Source organism: Phaenicophaeus curvirostris, chromosome 2, assembly GCF_032191515.1.
Source record: "Phaenicophaeus curvirostris isolate KB17595 chromosome 2, BPBGC_Pcur_1.0, whole genome shotgun sequence".
Taxonomy (NCBI): Eukaryota; Metazoa; Chordata; class Aves; order Cuculiformes; family Cuculidae; genus Phaenicophaeus; species Phaenicophaeus curvirostris.
The window spans coordinates 72,558,147-72,585,276 of NC_091393.1; the positions used below are offsets into that span (position 1 = coordinate 72,558,147).

Here is a 27,130-nt window from a genome sequence, read left to right on the forward strand (position 1 = left end):
CTAATAACCGCTTCTATGCGGGAAAGCTGAAGCTAGATCCATTCACGTTTAGGTTACATTTAAAAGTGAAACTACTCTTTAGGATGCCTTTTCAAGTTCTTTAGAAAAGTTGGCAAAATTGAAGGACCATGTACATTTAAGACCCCTATTTGCAGCATAGGAATACTTGAACCTGGTGACTGCAATTTTAACTTTAGATCTGTCATTAAAAGGAGACATACAGAAAAGCTAAGTTAAGCCTTGTAAGACTGGTCTCACCAGGCTCCTTCTATAGACAACGGGAAGCAGATTCCTACTCCCCTAACCCTTTCTAACTCTTACCCCACCATCATCCAGCCACTCCATCCTAGTTCTCAGTCCTACCCCTCACAGCTATTCCTTTCCATAAGGAGTTTTTCATTACTGAGTCTCTGTAGCCTGTGGCCCAGTAAACAGAATGTATCAAACTTCTCCTACAGCTGCCAAATGCTCAGATCAGACGCTGAGTGCTTCACACTCAGTCAGGAGAGGGAATTGCAGCGGATCAAACAGTTTTTCCTACACACACTATTCAGGGGACTGAAGAACTGCCAACAGACTGTATGCTATGCAAGCCTTCATTAACCAGTACTTGCAACTGGCTTTGAGTTTTCACTAGTGCTACTAATTTTCAAGACAACTGATGAGAGGAGGGAATCCACTTAAATTACACATTAAAAAAATTATCAATAAAATACTCACAGAACAGCCCTAGCAAACACCTCATGAAAATTTTAAATGCAATGATGTTTACATTTATGTGACAGACAAGTTATTTCTTCCATAATTTTACACTTTCAACCCAGGCTGTAAAACAAAAAATGCTTTTTCTCCCTCGTTTTTTGAGCATCGCATTTACCTGTGGAGTGCTCTTTCTTCTAACATACATGCAAATCTTCAAAATAAGAGTTTTTCATAAACCAGACTTCCTGCCTGTTTTTTGACTAGCAATGTGCACTGGGTCCTTAACAAACCCTGATGCTCTTCCCAAAGACAAGGAAGAAATGGAATTGAGCCAATACACAATCCAGTATTTGACTCTGTAGAAACCAGAAGCTGCTGCAAGTTTTGGTATCCGTGTATACTTCACAAATGAAAGAACTCAGGGCAACAGCTGTTCTTTCTTGAACCTTAAGCACTCAATTGGTGACTGCAAGCAGTAATTTTAATTAAGGGAACATTAACTATCAGCTTTTTAACAGACAGAAAGCAATAGCATGGCATCACTTAAGAACCACCAGGAAAGTGAACTGATCCATGTGTAAATTTTTTATTTTAAAAATTAAAAAATGGTGAGCAGCTACCATTTCTACTGGAACAGACAGCACACAACAAGCTATCTCACAACATGACCTAGGATAGACAACTTTTGAGTTTATCGGTCTAAGAGTCCACATGGTTGTAAGCCTTATCTCCATCTCCAAGACAGCTTAAGAAGCATTTTTGAAAGACATGACACAGTTCAGGGAGAATTAAAGAACCCTTATAACAGCAAGGATAGACAGCTTTGTTCCCTGATTTAAAAGTAACTTGGAAAGAAAACCTGAAGTAACAGATTAAGATGATACAAAAAAACCTCAAACAACAACTGTAACCATTACTAAAAGCTTGAGAGAAACAATTGAGGTGAATTTTCATTCTAGGGCATATTTTACTTATACTTATTTTATAAAATCCTAGATGTTGTATTTCACTGAAGCCCAAGTTGTGTTTACCAATGCAATAGTAACCATAAAAATACTGTTACAAACAACAGAACTAAAATCTCAGAAAGGGGGTTCTACTGAACTAACTAACATTATGGTGGGGTGCTAGAAAGGGCCAATTTTAGGACAGGAGAGTACATGAGACCTAAACCACTGATTACCGCAATGTTCAGAAGAGTAAATAGATCAGGGCTTCTAAAGATCACCAGGCAAAAGCCTTCTCCGTGTTTCCACTACTTCACATCCAACAGAGATTTATCTGCTTTCTTTCACAACGTTCTTGAAATTAACTGATCAATTGTCTCTGTCAGAGCAGATTTCTGCCAAGTTTCTCCTACAGTTTTTATAATACAGTACACAATACAACTAGGACCTGAGCTTAAGGATTTATCACATAAGCATATTAAAAGCTGTCTTGACCAAAGCTGGATCACAACTGGCACTAAGGTAGAAAATCAGTATTTTCCTAAGAATTCTTCATATCAGTGAGAAATAACTTAACTACCTGTGAGATGGAATAGGTCAGCAAGTCAAAGTTGAAATCCATGATGCAGAGCACAGTATTTCTGCCTTGGATCATTAAGAAGCATTTCAAGATAGATCTTCCTGCAGAAGACCTTTTTCAAAGTCCATTTGCAGAAGGCTAGGAAATTTCTGACATTAAAAGCACTACACAACCTTTAATAATACACTGTTATTGTTGTGATGATAACCATGAATCCATCAGTCCAGATATGACTGATCTGTCAATAAAATAAAAAGTGTTGTGCTATCTTGACTGACAACATAACATATGCCTGCATTGCTGTCTGTTGTTATTTCTGGATGCCTGCAATGAACACAGTAATGCAAACATGCCTTTAAATGCATGTGAAAAGAAGAGATTTCTATTTTAGCTTCTGCAGAAGATTATCCAGATGTGCTTTCACAGACCCTGGAAGTACCAATTAATGGCATCTTGACAGTCTGGCAAGGCGCATGGCAAGTACGGAGGTATATATGACATACTCTGAAGAAACTAGCAGTGAAATGGAGGATACAATGGTCTAGAATCTTTACTGGCAAAAAACACTGAACACAGATCTAACAATACTCCTACTCTATTTTTTCAAGTGCTCAAGGCTTTTCATGAGTGACCTTTAGATCACATAAATCAATGGAATAATCTCTGTGAAAAGCATTTTACCCAGATCAGCAGTGCCACCCAAGTACACGCAAATGCAAGGTGGGCTGTAATGCATCACTAGATATTTGGTGATACCTCCCATGTGGTGAAAAAGTAAACAAGGAGATAATTCTGTATTAATAGCAACAGCCTTCCTTACGTTTTATTTTTGTCTCATAATTGAACAAATGAAAATAAGAGCCAAGAAGATAAAGAAACTTGCCCCAATTTTAAGGAATAAAGGAGACAACTTGAGTAATTTTACCACATTGAGCTTGAGACCGTTGAAACTGCTGCTGATGCCTGCAAATAATTCAAACCTAGAACTGGATAGCAGCACATACCAATGGTTTCTTCCTAGAGATTCCAAGAAGTGTACATGCCCTCTATAAATTCCAAGCTGGAAAAGCAAATCTTTTTTCCAGGTTTTGCTTCCTGAATCACATGGAAAGGAATAAAAAAAACAACCAACAGAACTTGATATTCCTTGATAGATTTCCAAGTTTTGATATATTTCTCCATAGTATGAAATGATTAAGCTGAAGGCAAACAGGACTTCCCAAATGGGGAATGCTGACAGACAGACAATGGTGTTGAGCTAGTTGCCACAGGTGAACCTCCAGGGCTGGCACCTATTTTGTTCTAAATTCTTCTGTTGGAAGAACAGCAGCTAAGAGCCTCTGTTGAAAAGGCAGAGTCTGTTTCCCCTACAGGAACTGGTACATATATACAACGAACAAATCCTTCCCTGTACAAACTCAGAAGTCTGCTTTTTGACCACTGCTGGGGCCTCTACAGTAATTTAGAAAGCTTTAGCTGTGAAACACTCTGCATTTTAGCAAATGAGGCTCTGAAGCTATCGCTATGTCAAATTAATCTAGAAACACATACAGAAACATTCAAGATGGTCACTGTCCACCTGATAGTACATTTGAGTTTCTTAGTGTGTTCCTGGCCAAGCTTCTCTGGGATTTACAGCATTCTCCCAGTTCAAGCAGTTTTCTTATTTTATTTATAAACAGAATAAACTGATAAATCAGAGATCTCTAGGAACACCAAGAGAGTCATTGGAGATGATTCTGGAAGTTTATTTTGATTCTTCTGCAGTTTTTCAGCTGGCTTTTTTGGTTTGTCTTTTTTGAAGCAGAGGAAAGGCTCGTCCTTAGTGCTGTATTTGGAGATGAATCATTCATGCTTTTCAGCTACCAGTATTCAACTTTAAACTGAAACCACACAAATATTTAAATGAAAACAAAGTACTTGATAGACTGGCATGACAGATTCAAAACTAGTCCCAACTAACCACTACTAGCAAACACACAGAAATGCATAATATTCAGTAATCAGAACTGTCCCTGCACTCCCAGTCTGGCTCTCTGAAATGCATGCAACAGGCCTACTAGAATAAGAAGGACAACCTCATGACCAGGTGAGACAGAGATTAATGTTAAAGGATCACCTGATTTTCCCCTTACCAATGACAGCCTCATTCACTACCATGCTCTGAGCTGTGGCAAATGACTGCATGTCCCTCCTGAATAGGCTGTAGTGCCCATATATGAAACGAATTAAAGATGATCACATACTTTCAAGAAATGGTTATGACAAAGATTCAGTGGGGCATAATAATCACAATCCCCACTGGATTCCTACAGTTTGGGCTCAGAGGAGCAATGCCTGGATTATCATATACATCAGACCAATGATGTTCACAAAAGAAACTGAAGCATGCAGACCAGCGATTGCATCCAATGTTTGGATCCAGTCTGTAATTGAACTGGTTTTTTGGCTGTGTATCTTTTGTCTTGCTCTTTTACACACCAAAGAGGGTAATCTTCATTAACATTCTAACTAAGGCAGCTCCCAATGCTTTATCAGATTCAGTAATCCGCAGGTTCAACCTTTTCACTGAGAACAAACTCAAACTTCATGTAGTGCCATGACTGCAAATAAAGGCAACACCGAGTCTTCTTGGTGTTGCCTTTTCTGCCCTCCTTCCCTGATGAGGGATCCTTTTTCTTGGTTTGCTTTCTAGAAAGCGAGGCTTGCTTTGTTTTGTTTTTCCTTCGGTAATGAGCAACTGCATTTCTGCCCACGTAAATCTTTTGGCAGGGCAAAGGACCTGCACCCCCAATTACCAAAGAGGACAAGCAGCCTCCCAAGAGAAGTAGTTTTAATTCCTAAGGACTCTATTTTTAGTTATAGTACCAGAAGTCCCTGAAGCAACAATATCCTTTGACCTATCATTTATGTCAGGGGAGGGAGCAGGTCTATAGTGTCCAACTACAACTGTCCTACATTAAAAGCGCTCACACTGCACAGACAGGGTAGCCATCAAACAGTTGAAGTCCTCTTTCTCCCTCTTTCCAAAGACGGGCTGATAAGGGGGAGAACAAGAGCAAACACAATTGCTAACAGCCTCAAAAGACAACGACTGCTGAGGTGAACCAGGTTACTGACAGAGATGCCAGCCTGAATCTGCAAGGACATTCATTTAAAATTTCTTCAAAATAAACTAGGGCTATAGATTTTTTTTTCCAGTAATGTAATCATCAGCTATATCACACAGATAAAATTTGGGTAGATTGTAAGTAATTCTGTTTTTTTCATGTGAGGAGGAATAGAATCCACCTTTGACAGTCATGCTGTCACAGAAAAGACTGGCACTAAAGGAAGTATACATGACTGAATGCACATAACCGAAGCACAGCAATAAGTTATTTTTAAATACTTACTATTTAGGGGACAATTGTTGTTAGCATTTTAAATACTACATCAAATCCCTTGCAAGGATTCTACCACAGGAAATCATAAAACAACAGCTTAGGCTTTGATGTGCAGGTCATTTTTTTCTGTTAATGAGACTTAAACATCTCCTACACAGACAATCAATTGCAAATCAAGCCCTTGATTTACACCCTCCTCATCCACAACTTAAAAGCAATTCTCAAATTCTGGCAACAGCTTGAAGAAAAGTAAGAAACTTAATTATTAATTAAAAAAAGCACTTTTGGAAATACCATGGTAGAAGACAGGGAATTACAGAAGTAGTGATCTGTATTCTGAACAAAGCAGGAAACACCACACAGGAGCTTCATTTTCAGAACAAGTGACTGACAACAAAAGCAGCTGACAGTTTCTTAACAATTCCACAAAACTCTTTTTCAATTGTCCCAAACATTTAACCTTTACACTTTACAACGTACTAACTTTATCTTATGAAAGGAAATCAATGATTTTTGTCCTGTTCTTTTCAGTTTGACATTGTAACACAGCTGCTGGTTTTCAAGGTGAAAGCACACATATTACCCCGGCATCTCCGTACAATTCTTGACATTACTGTGCCATGTTCAGGTGGCGAACACTGAACCCGTTACTACCACCACTCAGCATGGCTAGATCTTATCAGCAACACACAACTGTAAGAAGAACCTGAACACGGAAACACACAACTGGTAGGAAACATATCCCTCTGTGCCAAGGGCTGGTCTCACAACATACCAAATAACCCTACATCACTCCCTCACCCCCACCAACCCCACCTCCAGGCCAATATTCTGACAAGTACCACAGTTTAAGAACCACTAATGAAGGAGGAGAAAAAAACGTTAAGGACATGTGGATCTTTTTCCACACAGCTAGCTTGTTAACAGTATAAAAACATTAATGAGGGACAAAGAAAGTTGCTTTAGAGCGATGGAGATGCTACAGTCTTAGCCTTCACAAAGTCAGTACATAATCGTGCCTGGTTAATGTAATAGCAGAGATACTGTTACTAACACCAGAGATGGCCAAGATACACAGCAGGGTGAAGAACTATGCAAATATATACAAAACTGCACCATCAAACAACTTTATGAAGGATTCTGATCTTCAATAATTCTGAACTATAAGACAAATGATACCTTTGTGAAATAAGCCTTCTTAGCAAACTAAGGCTAAGGCTCAATAAACAAATTACTACAGTATCACATATCAGTAAGAGCTATAACTATGCCTATCCAGCATGACAGTTTATCTTTGGAAGGCTCAACATCATGTCATCCACAGGAGCTCCTGAAAAACCAAAATAAAAAATCACAGCCCTACCCATCACAGCCTTCTATCCCCATTTAATCTTTTCATAACCGTGCCAATACATTTTTACAGAAGAAAAATGCCTCAGTGCTGCCAACATGAGTACCTCTGCTCTGAAGAGCAGGAACCCTTCAGGCCTGGAAAACAAGAAGGGCGGGGGGGAGGGTGGGGAACTGGATGATGTCCCTGCCCATGGCAGGGAGGCTGGAACTGGATGATCTTTAAGGTCCCTTCCAACTCAAACTACTCTATGATTCTATGATTTTTAAGATCCCTTCCAACCCAAACCATTCTATGAAAAAGAATCAGGGGAATCCCCGCCATCAAGGGCTTGAGCCGAGCGCGGCCTCTCCCCCCGCAGGGCCTCCCCACATTACCTGGGGAATCACAGAATGGTTCGGGTTGGAAGGAAACTTAAAGATCACCCAGTTCCAACCCCCTCGCCGCGGGCAGGGGCACCTCCCCAGACCAGGCAGCTCAAGGCCTCCAACACTCCCAGGGAGGGGGCAGCGACGGACACCTCCCCCCCGCCACCACCCTCGCCCGCGACGACACCTGCTCGACGGAGGTGAGGGAGCCCCCGCCCCGAGGCCGCCCCCGCGCTCACCGTTGAGCGCCGAGGCCTGCAGCGTGGCCCCCGAGGTGCCGTCGATGACTTTGATGGCGCCGCGCGCGGTCACGGCCAGGATGGCGTTGAGCGCCGGGTGGTAGCACAGGCTGCACAGCCCGTCAGCGTCGCAGCGCAGGCAGCCGTCCCGCAGCAGCAGCCACTCGCAGGAGCCAGGCCCGCCCGACACCGGCCCGGGCCCGGCCGCCGAGCAGGAGGCCGCCGCAGCCATCTTCCCGGCCGCCGCCGCCCTCAGGACAAGAGGCGCGGGGGGAGCCGCTCACTGACAGTCCCTGCGCCCGCCGCCAGCCACCATCCGGGGCCGGGGAGAGGGGGAAAGGGAGAGCGCCAGCGTGAGCCGGAAGTGACACAACCGCGCCGGATGCGGAAGCGGCCGCCGGACTGTCCCGGAGAAGGAGGGGGGCGAGGAGGGTGAACGGCCGCTCCTCACGGAGACGGGGGGGGGGGAGGGCGGCCGAGGCAAAGCGAGGGGCGGGGCTCCGCTGCGCGCGTGCACCCTCCCCCTCCGTCCTTCAGTGCGGGTGGGACCGCCCCGCCTCCCCTGTGGCCGCTGTGCGCATGCGCGGGGTGGTGTAAGGGGTGGGGGGGTGGTGCGCGCGCACGCGCTTCGGGCAGACCAAGTTCTCCAGCCCCGGGGCCGCCTGAATGGCTGCGGGGCCGCCCGGCCCGGCGTCGCCGTGCACATGCGCAAGGGGCAAGACGCCTGTCCCCCGGGGTTGCTGTGCGCATGCGCGGGGGCCGAGATCCCCCCCCCGTGGTCACTGCGCGCATGCGCGCTTCGAGGCGCCCTCTTTCCTTATGGCTTCTATGCGCATGCGCCGGGGAGTCGAGGCGCCTCTCCGTGGGCTCTTCTTTCACTTCCCTTCGGGAGGAGGGCGCTGTCCGTGTGTAAACACTCAGTGGGTCCTGACTGAATTCTGGGTTGTTTATTTTAACACCCCACCCCCCCCACCCCAACCAATAGTGGAGTCGTTCTACCTATGCAAGTGTTTTATTTTGGACCGCTATTCATCCTGCTTAAAAAATGATACAGCAAAACCTTAGGTATTGTCGAGATTTTTCTTTTCTGCCTGCTAGGTAACAACTTCAGGCATTCTTAAATAACGTGCAATATTTGAGAAAGCTTTTAGACTACTGCTGCTCTTAAATATAATGAAGCTTCAAACATAACGTGATTTCCGACAGAAGAAGATTTTTAGTACAAGGACCCAAATTAACACAGATTCCTATACCAGGACAATTATTTAAATACAAAGTCTGTGTAAAGAAAAAAAAACAACCAAACACACAAAAGCCCCTGGCTCTCTATGCCACCCAGGCTAATCAAAATAGTCCTACAGCAAAATAAGCAGCATTTAAGTTTACTACTTCAAACATTGACAACCAATAAAGGCAGTGACATAGCAGAACCAAAGTTGGATGTTGTCTCTATTAAAATAATCTCATGTACTATTCAAGTACCTATAACTTCTCTGACAAATCAGCAACGTAGGTCTGATGAGTAGAAGACAAAGACAGACAGGTACGTGTCCAGCTGCCCTACACAGAAATCATCCAAAGAGCATGTCTCATTATTAAGACATGATGGTCATGTCTCTACCTTGGAATGAGGTGTTATGTTGTGGAAAGGGAGCTTCTTCCTAGATGGATGTTTACATCTCTTAAGCTTACAGTTTTGACAGAAGTAGTGTATTTCTTATTGCAAAAACCTTATTTATAGCCTCAGAGCTTGAGATTGATGATAGGTGTAAGTACATAGACTTGTCTTAATTCAGTAAATATAAATGAGCTTTGTACATTCAGTAAACAAGTTTAATTCAAAATTTTTCATAAAATACATCTTTGTATTTACACACATACCTCATCTAAAAATATGAGTTTGTTGAATGCAAAGTTATTACAAACCATGAGAACCATTTGAGAGCTCTTTGTACATTTTTCTTGCACAGCATATGCAAAAGGTGACCCTAGACATACTAAGATTAAAAAGGTGCAAATTTGCAATTGTGTACAAAATATGTACTATGTTAAGTGAGTATCTACATTGCATATTATACATGTGCCCGGTCTGTGGAAAGGAACAGTTAAAATTGCAAATATAAATTTCACAGAACATTAGTATAGAGAAACTTAAAGTATTTCAAGATTAAATAGAACATTCTTGCATCCTTTGAATACTCATTATCATTTCAGATGCACAGGATCCATTATGGACATCAAATAAGCAGCTATGCAGAGGAACTAACCTTACAGCTCTCTTAACAGCCTAGTGACTTATATGATGTTTGTGGTGATGTTAAACATCTATTCACAGGGTCTGGATTGAGCTTTCAAACACCAGTTGGCTATTCCTGTTAAAAAAGAAACAAGTAATGAAAAAAGAGGTAAGACCAGAACCATGCAAGGTTCCAAAGCCAACACTGGTGATTTTGTTTTTTCAGAACATGGTATGAATGCTCACAAAACACTTGCAAACAAGGACTAAGCTGCTGGTGTAGTTTAGTATGACTCTGCAACAGTTTCACTAGAACTTCGGCAGAAGTCAAAAATTAGGTGAAAAGTCAATCACTACTGTTTTTTCTCTGGTGTATTACAAGTTCGAGTATTACTTTACAATTTATGTCCAGCATCAGTTTTAAGTAGACTGTATAAGCTAATGGTTTCTGGTAGTGCTGCAATTTAAATATGTACTTTGCCTCAGTAATTAGTGATAAAAATAAGTTACTAAAATGGCAAGTTACACAGTCTGAAAATCAGACAAACTACAGTTCTGATAAGGAAATGTGTCCACTGCGGATCAAAGACAGCCCTTGCTATTTCCTTGTCATATTTGAAATTTATTTGCAGTATTTAAAAAAGAGGGACATGGGGAATGATTTTTTTTCCTGTTAACAAAAAAAATATTAAGAAACTTAAGATCCATTTGGCAGTACTAAACACTGAAGATTGCAAACGCCCAAGTTAGTATCATGCAAAGTGAACTTCAGCAGACTTCCCTTGTGGAGAAACATTACTACAAGGACCATTACCATTACATAAACGACGAACACAGTGCATAGGAAATATTTAACATGTCATCATGTTACTACACAATCCTTGGATAGTCAAAATTAGCAAGCCTGTAATTGTTACTAAGGTTGTAGCTCTGCCTTCTTTGGCTGGGGGGAGAATCTGGCCTTACAAGTCCTTTTTATTTCTCTTTACAAGGGACTAGTAGTACCGAGGGAAAACAAACAAACAAACAAGCAAGCAAACATGTTAAATACCATGCTATTAAAAGCAAAACAGAGCAAGATGTTGTAAAACATAGTTAGGGAAGCATTTTTATTTTGTCATCATAAAATAACATTGCTTAAAGTCACACAAATTTGATAGATCATCTTTTTTCTCCAACATTAAGCCAACAGTACAGTTGAGAAAGGTGTTCACCTGTTCACCCATTTCTCTCTAAGTTTATCCTTTTAAGTAAAATAATTTGATTCTCTAAATATGCATTTTAATTAATTACGTCCCGCAGTAAATATCTTGCTCCTTTGGTCAGAGATATTAAATGAAGACTTCAAATACTTGTATCTTCGATTTTTAAAAACCCAATATACATCCTTAACCAAGGAGTATTTACGCTACACACAAGCCATAGATACAAAATACACAGTATATACATGTTTTGAAAACAAATTGGAATTTATAAAAACTCAATAGCCAAATCAAAGTAATTGAGGCACTAAATTAAAAGTAGTATCTTCATGTCTTGATTTTACAGACTATTCTGTGAACAATCAGGACTGTTTCATAAATATCTATTATCTACAGAATTTGCTGTGCCAAAAAAAGCCAGCTGTGTTTAAGCTCCAAAGAAAAATTGCACTTTGAGACTGTTAAAGTTAACTTCTCATTTTTCTCCTCCAATATAGTAATCTGGTCCTGGTGCTTTTGGCACAGGTATCAAGTTGTGGTTTTGCTACACTTTCTTATAAAACACAAGGTTCTTTTATTTTGTTCATTAAAATCTGAAGTCTTAAACAAACCTAGAACTTTGATACAAATCTATATAGCTACAGTTGCTTCATTAAATAATATACACAAATATGCTCTTCGACCGTAAAACATCTTGACAACTGGATACAAAACAGTCACTTGTATCATCTCCAGCCTCCTTAATCTTACGCATTATCAGTCTGCAAGTGAATAAAATATGGTTCTGGCCACATCTTGCACTAGATCACACGCCAGTGTACAAGGACAGAAAATAAATGTATAATAAAAAGATTGGATAAATTAGAAGGGGTTTCTTGGTCTTGAATTCTTCTCCAACTAGTAATGATGCAGCACTGTATGCAGCCCAGAAGACTCCAAACAACTGAAAAAGAAGATGAACAGTCTTAGCTGACACCACAAGAAGATCTCTTCAAATACCAAGACAAAAATTGGTTCTCTCAATGTAATGAAAACAAAGCACCCCAAAAAAGAATTCTGGGGGAAAGAATTACCCACACACAAAGAATATACCTTGCATTTTCATTTAAGTTTAAAGAAATATTTAACAAATAGAAACGTTATTTTCATTTGAGATGTTTTCACTGAAGTGAGCAGCTATGCTAGAGATACCACAAGGCAAGCCATAAGTTTACATAGAGAATTTTAAGGTCCACTGGATTAATAACTTCTCTTTCTGTGTTGACTGTCCCCAACTATTAACTCCTCCCCCTTCCTTTAAGCAAAAGAGTTGCTATACTTCACTATTCCTCCTACAGTATATTCCAGAAAGCTGACTTGCTGTCTTTTGTTCTAGGATTCATCTGGCTTAAAAGCTTTTTTTTTTATTATGGTGTCCCCACCTCAAGGTAACTGAACTTCACATTCCTGTCTCTTTCAGGCATAGTAAGAAGCCTGCCAAAATACAATCTATCAGAAACTTATTGCTTACTAAGTTAAGAAAGAACCAGTTTAAAAGACTGGTAGAAAGCAACACTATGCATATCCACTACGCTATATGAATTAAGCGTGCATACTTTCATAAACAGATGTCAAGGTCAATGAACTTGACTCAAATTTCAAACTAGCAAGGTTATAGCAAAAAGTAATCGCACACCATTATCTTGAAGCAATATCCTGACTATCAATAAAAAAATCCCAAACATTAAAACTAAGAGGCATGCAAAAAATAGAGTAATATTCTGCAAAACACCATACCAGAGAGGGCGAAGGGCCCCCAGCATAGTTTTTCCACATTTCCGTCAATGGACTTGAAGCCCCTTGAGGGATTATATGGCCTGCTCTACTGCCACGTTAAAAATACAAACCCAAAATCAAACACCACCCCCTGCTGACTGACTGTTAGCAGTGATCAGGTAACACTGGTTGCATTAGTATATATTTATTTTCAAGTTATATATTAGTTAACTGGCAAGTTAATGATTTGCTTTCTGACTGTATCTCACTTACTAGTAATTGCAAGTTATCAAATCACAAACACAGCAATTTTGTTATTTATCATACACTTCAGTTGTACTTCAATTATACTGTTTACCAGCAAGCTAAAAGGTCAAAAATCAATCAAATCAACAGAATAAGAACTGAAAAAGCATACAGCTTAACTAGTAACAGAATTCTCTCAATCAACCTTTCCAAGACTTCAAAAGCTACCTAAAAGTGTTTTAAGAAGTAATGAAAGCATTCAAAAACGTTACGTAGTTCTGGGATCTATCAGGGAATGTCACTAGTTTCATAAAAGGTGGCCAACAGCAGGTGGTATCAGGCAAGTTATTCTTGCTCTGTGCCTTACATTCCACATCTGCAAACTCAGAACAATACTCACCTTCTCTGCCAAGGATATTGAGAGCTTTGTACTGCTACCACTATGGGAAGATATCAGAACAATGACTAATGTCATATTCATGCTGCAGTAGCTAAAAATAAGCTGGATGATGGGGGAAGGGATAGTACAGCTTATTTTCAGATTCTTCATTTCAAGGTTTAATCCTCCTCTCAAAATGATAATACTGTTAATTTTAATGCAACTATTAAAGGACAGTAAAATACTTAAACAGAAGATGGTCTAATAACAACAGGTATTGTTATAGCAACTGCACTGTGTCTCCCCAAGTACTCAAAAGAAACATCTCAATCAGAATTCACTTAGCCATCACATCCACCATGCTAGACCAAAAGGATGACAGAGCTCACATTGTAGTTGTGAATATTTTGACACAACCTTATGTTGTCCTGAACAGATTAATGCCTGAAGTGTTATGAAAATGTAGAATAACTGTAAGCAATTCTCAGATGATACTAAACTTACTTTTATTAGGGTAGAAACAACTTCAAATGATCCAACCACCAAAAGTACAGGTGCTATGACAATGAGGGGAAGTAGGGAATATCCTATCACACCAAGAACTTGGCCATAAGCAACCTGAAAATTTCAAGCACATAAGAGCAAGCTTTAGTAATCAATCTTTGTTACCAGATACTATTTGATCTGTTATAACAGTATGAATAGCAATAATGTGTTAGGTATGCAGGAAATTTCAACTAAAGGAAGTTTATTAATATGAAAATTGTTTTTTGTATGCTATCCCATAGAATTTTGTAACTAATCAGTTGGTTGTCTTAGAAATATGTTGGGTTTTTTTTTTTTTTGAAAAAAAAACCCAAAACACTGTAAATGAAAATTTTATCACTTCCAAGGGAAGTATTTACACAGGTTAAAATATGTAATTCCACCCATCATTCAAATTTTCATGTTTCACCTTGCGTGGTTCTCAACTGCCACTCACTGTGGAGTGCACAAGTGATACCCAAGAGCACAGAACTAGAAGAGACCTCTCAGTCACCAGCTGTATTCCTGGATGTCACAAGCAGCAAAGATATAATTTTCTGCAGTAACATAGTCACATCCATTATACATGAATAAATATATAAAGTGCATGAATGTTTTTGGCATCAGACCTATAACCTGATCCCTCTAAGGGACAGAAATCTTCTAATTTCCAGTTTAAAGTTATTATGGCTATTTTAAACAGACTTGTTCAAGGTATTTCCATAGCTGTTTTTACCTTTCTGGGGACTAAAACATCTCATTTTCCCCTGCTACAGCATAAAATGTTCCCAGGACCAGCTAGGCTTTTTGATTTAACAGGAAAAACAGTGGTAAGAAAAGACACCATCTTGCAAGCAATCTTATGGCTGTTGATCTTTCACAGCAAACCGTGTAAACTGGACCTACACTTTCTCCCCAGCTTATACACTCTGATACAATTCCACATTTTGAGCCACAAAGCATTAATTTAAGAGCACCTGGATTATGCTAGTATGCAGAAATGCCAGGCAATCACATTCATATAAGCTTTTCCTTTCAAAACAGTGTTCATACAGGAAGACCCCAACCCTGTGCAGTGCTACAGACTCGGGTCAGCAGGCACTCAAACAGGCTGCCCAGGGAGATGGTTGAGTCACCATCCCTGGAGGCATTTAATAAAAGGGTAGACAAGGTGCTCAGGGACACGGTTTAGTGGCAGATAGGAACGGTTGGACTCTATCATCAAAGAGGTCTTTTGCAACCTGGTGATTCTATGAAGTACATCAGCCCAAGGATGAAAACAAACACTAGTAGGTGCTCTACCCACAAGGACATTATACAACTGCTGTTAGCCCCCATTTAAAAAAAAAACAAACCCTGTTTAAATAAAGGTCAATGCAATGTAAGAGCAGTGCAAACAAGGAGAAAGGGTCCCATTTAGCTCAGTGACCAAAAAAATGTAAAGTCCTTGTCCCTCAAGAATGGAATCATAGAGTCATAGAATGTCCTGAGTTGAAAGGGACCCACAAGGATCACTGAGTCCGACCCCTGCCTGTGCACAGGGCAACCCTAACATTCACACCTTGTGTCTGAGGGCATTGTCCAAATGTTTTTGAATATTGTCATTGGCGCAATGACTGCTTCCCTGGGGAGCTGTAACAGTGCTCCACCACCCTCTGGCTGAAGAACCTTATCCCTATAACCAACCTAAACCTCCTCTGGCACATCTTCCTACCATTTCCTCGAGTCCTATCACTGGTCACCAGAGAGAAGAGATCAGCATCTGCTCTTACTCCTTCCCTTTTGAGGAAGCAGTAAACTGTGATGAGGTCTCCACTCAGTCTCCTCTTCTCAGAACAGACCAAGTGACTTCAGCTGCTCCTCATACCACTTCCCCTCTAAACCCCTTCAACTTTGTGGTCCTCCTCTGGACACTCTCCAGTAGCTTGACATCCTTTTTTATACTGTGGTGCCCAAAACCACACAGTACTCAAGGTGGGGCTGCACCATAGTGGAATAGAGTGGGACAATCACCTCCCTCTCCACTCTGCAGTGGACTTGAGTTCTAGATCACAAGAATCTGTTAGAATTTCTAGGATTCATAGTACAAATTTCCAGATTATCACGTCCAGCATGCAGTCCATCAAATAGAAAGATCAGCTGACTATGACTGTATTCCAGATTTTATTTTGGAGGCCAAGAAACTGAAATGCAGATGTTACATTTGCCAACTGCGTCCATGCTTAGTTGGTTACCAAACACCAAAAAAAACCCAGCTGCTACTGAAAAATGTAGCCAAAAGACTTTACATTACCTCCATGTCCTTTTTTGCATACAGGTACTTACTTCTCCTCCAAGAACCCTGGCCAGTAAAAAAATTGTCAAGGATCCAAATATCCAAATAGTTATAATCCAAGAAACAACCTTAGGAGATAAATAATTCATTTATATTAGTAATTTTCTTTGTGAGAAAGGAAAAATAATTTCTGCTAATCACTTTCACTCCAGTCAAGCATTTTACTACGCAAAATCAAATTCTGAACTGTGGCAATAATGGCTTTATTTAGTATCACAACACAACCTGAGAATAAAATTCAGACGTTACAGGTTCACATTAATGGTAAGTTTGGTGAACATAGAATGCATATACAATATGTTTTCTAAGTATTGTATTACTGTAGCAAAGTAGGAAGGGTTTAGTTAAAACTAAAGCTAAGACAACAGTAGCTAAATGTTTTTGCATCCTGCCCACTTAGAAACTGCCCGAGACTGTGTTTTGTAAAGTCAGCCTGACCAATACAAAGAGTTGGAATTCTGCTTCTTTCATGCATAAAGATGCCACTTTATACTTTACTCAAACTAAGAACGCTCAGAAGACATCATAGGACTCTAACTCTCAGTCAAACTTGACAATGATTACAACTCAGTAAAAGGCCCCAGATTCCTGGGACAAAGTCTGTAATTTTTTTTCTTGCTTCTTTCATTGCTCTGCTCTTAAACTGAAGAAGAATCTGAAAATAATTCTCTGGTTTAATAGAACCTTCAAAGTAACCTAACTATTCTTGGACTTGAGCCATTGGGAGGATCAGGAGTGAAGCACTCCCTTCTGAAATAGCTTTTTAGAAGGAAACAACAATATCAGTCCAATCTCTGTATTTCCAAATGCACAACCGCTGAACATAAAAATGAAGTTAGTACTCAATTCAATATTTTGCTTAATTAAAAGTTCCAGATTCTCAGAAGAATCAAATAGGAGAAAGACAAATAAAAATCACAGCACTGCTTAAAAAAATACATAAAAATAACAGCTTTATGCTATTTGTGCAAATACCATATGGCCTCCTTATATTTCCTACTTTCCTCCACTGTCTAAAAGAATGGGACCAGATTAAAGTCAAGTACTTGTGTCAGTCATCCTGTTGCTAGCTACTAGCTTTCCCTCCTCACAAATATACACTACTCTTAAATCTGTACAGTTAAATCCGCTGTTCCTAAGAAACATTAGACATACTGTTCGTATACAATAAGTACACAAAGTGCAGAAGGCAGTTTATCTGTCATGGGATCAAGGAATAGTCCTTGCTTTGCCTAGGTGGTAGCTAAGTGGTCCACCCAGAAGACTTGAATGATACAGTGGTTTAGTATGTTCACTTCAAGTCTCACAGAAACAACATACTGAGAGTGAATTCTTAGCATTTCGTACACCATCTGGGAGCGGGAGCCAGAGGTCGCAAAGGGAATGATTTTACCTCGCCATTCACAAAAATCCTTGCATAAGCCCATTCTGTTACTTTCCATATGGCTCAGTGCTATGATACACCGTATTTAAAACGACTTCTAACTGCACATACAGTCTGTCAAAGATTTCCAAAGCAGCATCACCTCGGCTCACATTCAGACTGTGATTAGAAATAATACCACTTCCCTATTTCAATCTGAACATAAAGAAAAGAAGTTAATGGTGTTTATGGAAGCAAATTAAAACTGCACAATGCTTCTGAAAAAGGTATTCACCCTAGAGTTCAAAAGGAATTACGGAAAAAGTCTATTGACAAGAGGAAGGTTATTTGATTGTAAACAATCTGGGAGGACAATAGCAAGTAGTGCTAATGAAGACTAAATGTAACAGATATTAAACAAGTAGCTTTATTTATGAAGAAATTAAAATTCATGGCATCCAAACAAATGTTCTTTGGCAAATTTTTTAGTCATAGAATGTACATTAACAAAAGGTCACAATTAAAATGGAAAGATTCACTCATATGACTATAAACCCACTAGTATCAATCTGTTACTGCATCTGAAACACCCCACATCAGTATGTCAGGAAAAGACTTTCTACCTACATAAGAATGTCAATTGCTTAGCAATCATGTCCCCACGTTTAGTTCAGATTTCTTTCTATGTAGAAGGCTTACACCTACCTTAAATTGTCCATATAATGAAATCATTGAGAAGAAAAGGACAACTGCCAGAGGGCCCCAGAAGTCTGGATTGTCTCTCACTACCTGCCTATTAAACCCAAGAGATGGCATAGGCATCAGCACACATCGAATTTTGTAGTAAATATCCTTCAGATCAATGTCGAGTTCTTCTCTGAAATTGTAAAGCAGGAGAGCATTATGATACACCACAGTAATGAAATAGAGCATAAAAAGTAAGTCTGGGGACAAACAGTATGTTTATCAGGCAAGTCTCTGTCACCCATAAGGCTTTCTGAAGCCACGACTGGCAAAAGAACGGTTCATCCACAACAATGTGGCACTATACCTTCATCTTACATTCAGTAACTGGTGTAACACAGTTTGATATATTTAATTATCCAAGAATCAATCACAGGACTAAGAAAAGAAAGCATACACAACATACCCTAACAGCCTACATTTAAGATACATTTCCCAGCATTCAGGAACACACAATGCATTTATACTGCTGTAAAAACCTAAAAGTCCGACACGAGCATACACAAAAGTATGATGTCTGAGCAGTTTGCCATGAGCACACTCATTATAAAAACATTTTATTTCAAATTGTTCAAGAACGGATACCTTTACATTCACTAATCCTAAACCATTCAAAATACCTCAGATAAAACCAGTTTTTCTTTAAATAAAATGAGGCTTAACTTGCTTCAACCACAATAGTTTTCAGCAGAGCTGCTTACGCCAGCTGTTTAGTTATTGGCTTGTTTCCAACATGGGTAAAAATAAATACAAGCCAATTAAAACTAGCAATACATGTAATCAACAGATCTTGCTCTTCTCTAATTGCCTTCTTCACTCCCTGCTACAAACTAGCTGTAAGAAGCTACAAATTGACAGAAAGATTCTTCTTCAGGAGAAGCTCTTAACTAGTACATCTTGTCTTGATTGTGGTAGCATATGGGGAAAGAAGCAGACTTTCCAAGTAATAGGGAATTTTATGTTTATGAGCGGAAACTTAAGATGAAACTGTAGGCTAGTATCTTTGTTATGAAGTCATGATTGAGGAGCTCTGAAAAGTCGCAGGAGACTTCCTGGCAGATATCCCTCAGCTCTACATTTAAGACAAGAGTGGTGGGAAAAAAAAAAAGAAAGTAGAATCATATCCTAAGTCCTTTTATGAATGTTTTATACAAGGCCTTGATTTATCACTTCATCACAAAAGCTAAAGCAAAAAATAAATGCACAATTCACTACAATTTCTCTGTAAAAAACAAAATAATTAAATGTTGCTCATTAAGTCTCAAGGAAATTTGAGGATTGCTATTACTGAAACTATTTCAGAATTGGTGTTATTAACTTGTGACTAAACAATCAAAATTGTTCTTTAACACATCCCTGAATGTAAGGAGTAGGCTAGAAGCATCTATTTTCCTCCATTCATCTCAATGGGATGTAGCATTCCTATCTCTTACCCTGAAGACTGTGTAACACAAATAGTTCCTGTCTAATTGTCATTGCCTTGGGCTTCTGACAGTTTCTTATGTGAATGAACTGTTTTTCGTATGAAACTGACAGCTACCTCATCCTAGGAAGTGATGGTAGCTGTAATAGGAAACAAGTGTCTGGAGTAAGGGTGCCCAATGAGAAAGAGTTAAAAAAACCCCAACATCTCACTCTACTGAACAAAGCACTTGCATGGTAGCACAGCATTAATTTCCCTTAGATGGGTACTATTCTTTAAATCCTTAGTAGGATTCACGTTACAAGGCTTCATTACAGCACATACTGGGAATAATCAGAACTGCATAAGAACTGCTGCACAAGTCAGATTAAGGGTTTTTTTTTTGTTAGGATGATTATACTCATCTTGTTTGCCACAAATGGATTGTTTCCCTGGCACGTTCACCTCACTCCCAGCAATCAACAGCATAGAACACCTGCCTCTCTTTGAATCACAAACTTAGGGTTTGTGGTATAAGAAGTAACACAAAAGAGGGAATTCATTGTTGTCACCACAGCACATCCTTCATTTTTCTTAATTAAAATGTAGAGGTTTACACAACACTTATTCACACAAGGAACTAATTCTGCACATTCTAAAGTGCTTTTCAAGTAGTAGTTTCATTATTAACCTCTCCAGACATCTGTTCTCTCCCAAAGCTCTCAAATGAGTTTTCCAGAGAACTCTCCTGCTCAATTTTTTAAAAATTTTCACACAGGAAAACAGTGGGACACTGAGAATGAAGCTGCTTGGGTGCAGAACAAGGACTAAGGCCCAGGCTACCTGATTCAAAGTGCAGTAACCTTAAGAGAGAAACATGGGTGTCTGAGGAAAGTTTTTATGAACAACAAGGGATGTAGAGTTTTTCAGTTTTAAGGACATTCTTGTATTTCAGCACTAACATCCTTTTAATCTACCTCTATAATATCAGACAGCATCAAAGATAATAAAGTTTGTGCTATCCTGCTTCTAGTACCCCTACTGTAATAAGCATAATTCCCAACATATTTACTTCAAAATAAATGACAGAATTTACTTAGATTTACTTAACATGACTCTTTCCACAGAACTGTCTCAGCCTCTGATTCTTTGACAGCACTAAGAAACTGGCAACATCTGCACAGAAGACTGAAAGAATACAATCTAAACTTAACCACTACAAGATAACGGATAAGAGCAGAAAAGCCATAAAATCTTTATACTTAGAGATTAATAAAACTGGATTTTACTTCCTTCCCCCACAGTGAATAACAAGCCTCTTTTACAATAAAAATAAAACCCATAACAAAAATTGTAATGTTTTCATTCCTGTACCAGAAAACCCTCATTGGTCAAGTAACTCGTTAACAAGAACTCTAGTCACAGCAAAAGGTGGCAAGACAACTTGAGAGGCTATGAGTTGTTGGCTTTTTTTTTCCTATATGGCTAATAAAGATAGATACCCAAAAAGAATTATTACATACAGGAGTGGCTTGTTATCTTCCGGGTCATCATCTTCTACTTCTAGGAGCCAGCCATACCCCCTCTGTCTTAGGAATGTAGTTGCAGTGGATTCTTTGATGAAATCTCCTCCAAGATTTAGCTTAACATCTGGAGTTGCTATGGAGCCACTAAGATCTTAGAGAAAAAGGGAAAAAAAGACATAACGTCTTGCCAAAAGCCATGTGACTTCATAAGTATTGCAAGACAAACTACAGACATAAGGCTACATGTGCTGGTCATCACCATGAGATATTCAAAACTATAGAATAAAATCATAATTTGAAAAAGGTACTTCTAGTTTTAATACAATAGTAGCAACAGTGGTTTAGGTCTCAAATTAACAAGTTTCAGGTTCTAGATGGAACTTGTTTTGATGACAGTGGTATGGTAGGACGGAAAGGCTTCAATTTGTGCATTATCACTACAAATTAAAAGGCATAACAGGCATTAAGCAATGAAAGTCTCAGCATATGCCAAGTAGTGGATGAAGGTAATTCTTTCAGAGCCCATTCCTGCATGGTGGCAGTTTCAGTCAAAACCATTCTCTGCTTTTATGCCGAATTTTTCATGAAAGAAAAACACCTGTAGGTGTTTTCATTTGTAGCTTTCCTTTAACATAGGCGAAAATGTTAGAAACAGAACACCATCAGAGACCCTTAGTCTCCAGTGCATAAGAGGAGATACAGGAAGTCTCCCCATCAGGCTACGATCTTGCTCGGCCACAGTACTCAACAAACAAAATGAAGGGCTATTTATGTTATGTTCTGGCTCTGTCAAAGTAATCAATAAATAGTAATATCATTCGTGCATTGTGTTCAGTTATATACAGATGAAAAATACAAAATAGTAACTGAAAATATACAAAGCAACTTGAAGAAAGAAAAAAAATATGGAAAAGGGGAATAATTATTCCTTTAGGAAATAATTTATTTCCATTTTCTAAAAAAGAAAAATCCCAACAGCAACATGTTAATTTTCTGTAGGAGCCTTATTACAAATACAGAGAGAGACAAAACCTCTTCTTTTATCCAACTCTACATTGCCCTTCCATTGTTGTGCGTTCTTCACACAAAAAAAGTTACTAGGCACAAATTTCCCAAAACACCTGGCTATAGCAAGTACTTCTGAAACACACACTCACAGAGGCAAGCCAGGCCACATTTGTAAATTGCATTTGCAACATCCTCTATTGAAATGCGACACAATTTTACATAAAAGGAATCTGTAAAGTGACAGAATCTCACACAGTCTTCAGCCAGCACTTCCGAAGTGTTCACTGATCATTTAGTATTGCAATTGATTTAACAGAATTCTCCTTCCCAAATCAGCTTGTCAGGCCAGTCCAGCTTAAATTTAAGCTTCTCCATAAATGCTTTTCAGCCATTTCATAGTCATGAGAGTTAATGATCCATTGCTTTGATTCCAGGAACACCATCTGCACAGAATCCCTGTAAACATCACTGTAACTTAAAGAAGGAATTTTTCTTTGCTCCTCTAAGGACCAGCACACACACTACTCTCACAAGACAAAAGCAAAGCCTTCCTCCGCTGTTTACAGAGGAAGGAAAAATGTATTCTTAATGCCTGGACATCACAGTAGAGAAAGTCTCAAAAGTTTACTACTGTCATTGGTACCCTTTTGTCATTTAAAAATATTTGTTCATGCTACAACATAACAATGCTTTGCAAGGAGAGGTTTTTGCTGTTCTTTGTACATATATGTGGCTGTCAAAACAAGCAAGCGTAATAGTCCAACCAGCCATTTATTTCTCCTTTTTCAGCGACTGCTGACAATCCATCCTGAGGCAGGGAAACTTCTACACATATCTGATTTACCAAGGCTTCTTTTTGCTTGCAGAAATCTGCAAGCCCCTATTCTCTAGACTGCTTCAAATGAGATGGTTAACAGCAGGCCAACTCAGCACTCAAGAATCTGCCAAGAACTGATGACTCTGATGCTCACTAGCGAGAGTTAGGGTGCCTTCACTACTACTGTCTCAGGCAAAATATCACAGAAGCAATACTGAGGTATCTCTCATGGCTCATTTGAGCTATGTGCTGTGGAAAACCAACTTTCAAGACAGTCTTTGCTTTTTTTTTTTTTTTTTTTTTTCAAAAAGCAGTACAAGAAGGGGAAAAAAAGCCCTAAACCAGTTTGTTCTTTATACAGTATCTGTTTACTTAATTACAAGCACCTCTCCAGCATTCCTACCCAGAAACAGCTCCTACCTCTTACTGAATATGATGGGAAAATAAAACAGCTTATAGTTTTATTTTTCATATGGATCAAGATTTGAGAAACTAATAGAAACTAGAGCAAAATGTGTAGTATTTTAATTTAGAAATATTAAACTGTTTAACTTTGCTTATGTTTTTGTTTGTTAGGTTAGGTCTGTGTAACAGTTTGCAGTCAGAACTACAGTTTAAAATGCAGGAGATCACACCTTGCTCATATTACAAAGAACACAGAGCCAAGTTCAATTCATCAGATCCCACTTGAAAGGTGGCTGTACTGGATTGGGTTCAGCATTACTCAACAAATACTTCCAAGGGGAATCCAGATAGGTATGTGGATCCTTTTTCAGGCCAAGGTGAGGGAGAAAAGCAAAACAAACAAAAACTAACAACAAGAAAACCCCCACAGCTAAGACTGCACCTGTTGATTAGTATTTCTTGTCAGAAGGACTGGAAAGTTTACCAAAGAACAGGCATTCCATAGTAGTTTTTCCATTTTAATAATTCTTCACCAGGGTGTGGCAGATGAGTCAGGATTTACATGATTCCCTATCCACAATTACAACAGTAACTATATACATACATAAAGTAGAATGCTTATTGTTTAAATAGGCAGAGCCCAAAGGGTCACTCTCCATCAAAAAAAGTGCAACTCCTGGATGTTCATTTTCAGGGTCTTCATGGCACGCTGACCCACACTTCATCCCCTAAACTACGTGCGGGGCTTCGTCCTCACACAGGAAGGAGTAAGCGCTGATCTCTTCTCTCTGGTGACCAATGATAGGACTCGAAGGAATGGCAGGAAGATGTGCCAGGGTGGTTTAGGCTGGGCATTAGGACAATGCCCTCAGGCACACGGTGTGAATGTTGGGTTGTCCTATGCAGGGACAGGAGTCGGACTCGATGATCCTTGTGGGGCCCTCCACACGCAGGTCACTCAGTGATTCTGTAATACTCGGGGAGAATGTAGGACTACTCTACAGAGCTGAGGTATAAATAATTATAGCGAATGTTAAGTTTTATACGATGCTGACCGCTCTCGTGTTCCCTGAGCAGGAAAGACTTCATCTGCCGGGTTTAGGTCGGGCGTTAGGAAGAGGCTGCTCGCCCAGAGGGCAGCGGAGCCCTGGAGCGTCTCCCAGAGAAGCAGCCGAGCCTGATGCCGTTCCAGAAGCGTTTGCCTCACGCCCTCAGAGCCGCGGGGCGAGCGCCGGGGTGTCCCGTGCGGGGACAGGACCCGGACCCGACCACCCCCGCCCGTCCCCCCCACCCCAGGCCACCCCGTGCTCCCCACCGGCCCCACAAGCGGCTCGATCCTCCGACAAGCACCGGCCGGCGCCCGGGGCCCCGACAGCGCCCGCCCCGCCACGCCGCCACCCGGGCCCTGCCCTCGGCCGCACTCACCTTCGGCGTCGGCCGAGGACACGAAGGTGAAGTCCCCGCTGCTGGGCGCGTACGGCGGCGGCTGGGGGCGGCCCGGGGGCTGCATCTCCCCGCGGTCCGCGGGGCCGGCGCGGGCTGCGAGAGGCGAGCGGACACCGGAGCCGTCCGGATCCCCTAGACCCCGTCTCGCTCCTCCTCCCCGGCTGGCAGCGGCACCCACCGCGCAGCCGCCTCACAGGGCAACAGCCCGAGGCACCGCCCCGGCCCGCCCACGGGCTGCGCACGGCGGCATCCACCGCCCCCTTATTGGCTGCCGCATCGCCCTTTCATTGGCTGCGCAATCCACTGCCCCGCCCATTAGCTGCGGCATCGCCTTCTCATTGGCTGCGCCATCAACCGCCCCGTCCATTGGCTGCGGCATCGCCCTCTCATTGGCTGCGCTATCGACTGCCCCGCCCATTGGCGGCGTGCGAGGCGCGGCGTCACTGACCGCCCCTCCCATCGCGGTGCCAGGCTGCTGCCTCCCCGGTGCCCGCCCCTCCCGGGGGGCTGGGCGGGAGGGGGTGCCGAGGTATCGCGTTGACCCCCTCCCGCGCAGGGGCTGACGGCTTCACCTGGCTCCTGCGTCATCGCCCGGCCCGAGCAGCCTCGCCCCCTGTTCTGCCGCAGGGTGCCGAGCGCAAAGCACTGTCGGTGTCAGAGCCCAAACGCCCGAGTACTCTGTGAAATCAAGTTTTGCTCATTACAACGAGAAAGGAGACAAATTATCACAGAATCACTAGGTTGGAAAAGACAAACTGGATCATCGAATCCAACCATTCCAATCAATCACTAAACCATGCCCCTCAGCTCCTCATCCACCCGTCCCTTAAACACCTCCAGGGAAGGTGGCTCAACCGCCTCCCTGGGCAGCCTGTGCCAGTGCCCAGTGACCCTTTCCGTGATTTTTTTTTTTCTGATATCTGTTCTGAACCTCCTCTGGCGGAGCTTGAGGCAACAGTAGCGCTTAACAAGTTAATAATAACAGCTTTAAAGGCGATGAGTCTAATCAATACTACAAGAGAATAAGTATAGTAATTAAGAAAGATATGACACCAATTGTCCTGTTACCATCATCCAGGTCTGCAGCGGCCGCAGAAGCCCCTTTTTTGCAGTGAAGATTTGGAGAACCTGTCCCTGGAGAATGTGGGGTGTCCTATGTGGTGTGCCCACTTGTAAGTGGGGTCCACAACCATCCCTGCAGCAGATCCAGCTTTTATATCACTGAATAAACATCACCCTAAACATGAAAAGTCTCTGGCTCCAGCTGCTTACTGCCTCTCTTTCCCACAGTGCACCAAGAATAGCATGGCACAATTCTACTGATAATAGGAAGGTGTGAAGTTACAGATTATGCAGCGCATGTAGCAATGCAATACGAATCATCCATGGGTCACCCATATTAGAATCATAGGGTCATAGGATAGTTTGGGTTGGAAGGGACCTTAAAGATCATCTATTTCCAACCCCCCCTGCCATGCCTATTGTTCTAGGCTTGTTGATCAGGCCTCGTCACTTCACGCCCCCACTAAGGGCAGCCCACCGTCATACTTTCAGTGCCTTCCCCCATAAAGGTATTTCTCCAGCTCATGATCCTCACGGAAAGCCAGCTGACAAGACCCTACAAATGATGAGACACAGCCCCCTTGTACTAGAGGCTCTGTGATTTAAGGTTGTCACTTAAACTTTAAGTGAATTAGTTGGATGTCTAATCTTGTGCTTCGCTTATCTACTGTCTCAAAGGGCTTTTCTCTAAGTCCCTGGTGTACTAGTATGTATTACATATACTAGTATTTGCTAGTGAGACTGTTCAAATTCATGAAGAATACAGATACTGTTATAGCAAAAGAATTTAGATGTTAAGGTGTCTCTGTGTGGGCAGCTTTGATGCAGCAAGACGTGAATCCAGTCTGACTTCCCAGAACTGACCTGAAAGTTGACAGCAGAAGTCCAGCATCTGCAGCACCTTGGGACAGCAGCTTCACCCCCTCATCACTATCTGCAACAGTTTTGCTGGTTTTCTTCTACAAGCTGTTCATCCACACGGCCAATGCCCTCTGCCTCCCCCACCTACCATCTGCCTGTTACTGTGTTTAATTGTAAATCTGCATCTCAGTTTATAGTGAGATATTCTCTTCATATCTTTCCACGTGCTGCTTGACCCATGTAAT

At 41.2% G+C, this 27,130-nt stretch overlaps 2 protein-coding genes across 8 annotated transcripts in view; both read right to left on the reverse strand.

Annotated features, from left to right (window-relative positions):
* Nucleotides 1-7,935, reverse strand: part of BIRC6 (baculoviral IAP repeat containing 6) — a 180,203-nt gene extending 172,268 nt beyond the window's left edge. For all 7 annotated transcript variants that reach the window (XM_069852465.1, XM_069852462.1, XM_069852459.1 and 4 more), the window contains exon 1: nt 7,574-7,935. In XM_069852465.1, coding sequence (XP_069708566.1) covers nt 7,574-7,805 — 232 coding nt within the window. In that variant the 5' untranslated portion in view covers nt 7,806-7,935. The remainder of the gene's footprint in view (nt 1-7,573) is intronic.
* A 1,457-nt stretch (nt 7,936-9,392) lies between these two features.
* On the reverse strand, nt 9,393-25,122 carry YIPF4 (Yip1 domain family member 4). Its single transcript, XM_069852489.1, has 6 exons — nt 24,942-25,122; nt 21,284-21,437; nt 18,320-18,491; nt 16,242-16,319; nt 13,896-14,009; nt 9,393-11,954 (listed from the first exon to the last, which is right to left on the reverse strand). Exons 1-6 carry the CDS (start codon nt 25,024-25,026, stop codon nt 11,817-11,819), a joined length of 741 nt encoding a protein of 246 aa, XP_069708590.1. The 5' UTR covers nt 25,027-25,122; the 3' UTR covers nt 9,393-11,816.
* Between the last annotated feature and the right edge of the window lie 2,008 nt (nt 25,123-27,130).

Coding starts and splice junctions, on each gene's coding strand:
- YIPF4 (XM_069852489.1), bottom strand. CDS start 25,026: ATGCAGCCCCCGGGCCGCCCCCAGCCGCCGCCGTACGCGCCCAGCAGC. Junction 21,438..24,941: donor GTCCTCGGCCGACGCCGAAG/GTGAGTGCGGCC, acceptor TTTTTCTCTAAG/ATCTTAGTGGCTCCATAGCA. Junction 11,955..13,895: donor TTGTTTCTACCCTAATAAAA/GTAAGTTTAGTA, acceptor CTTCTTTTTCAG/TTGTTTGGAGTCTTCTGGGC.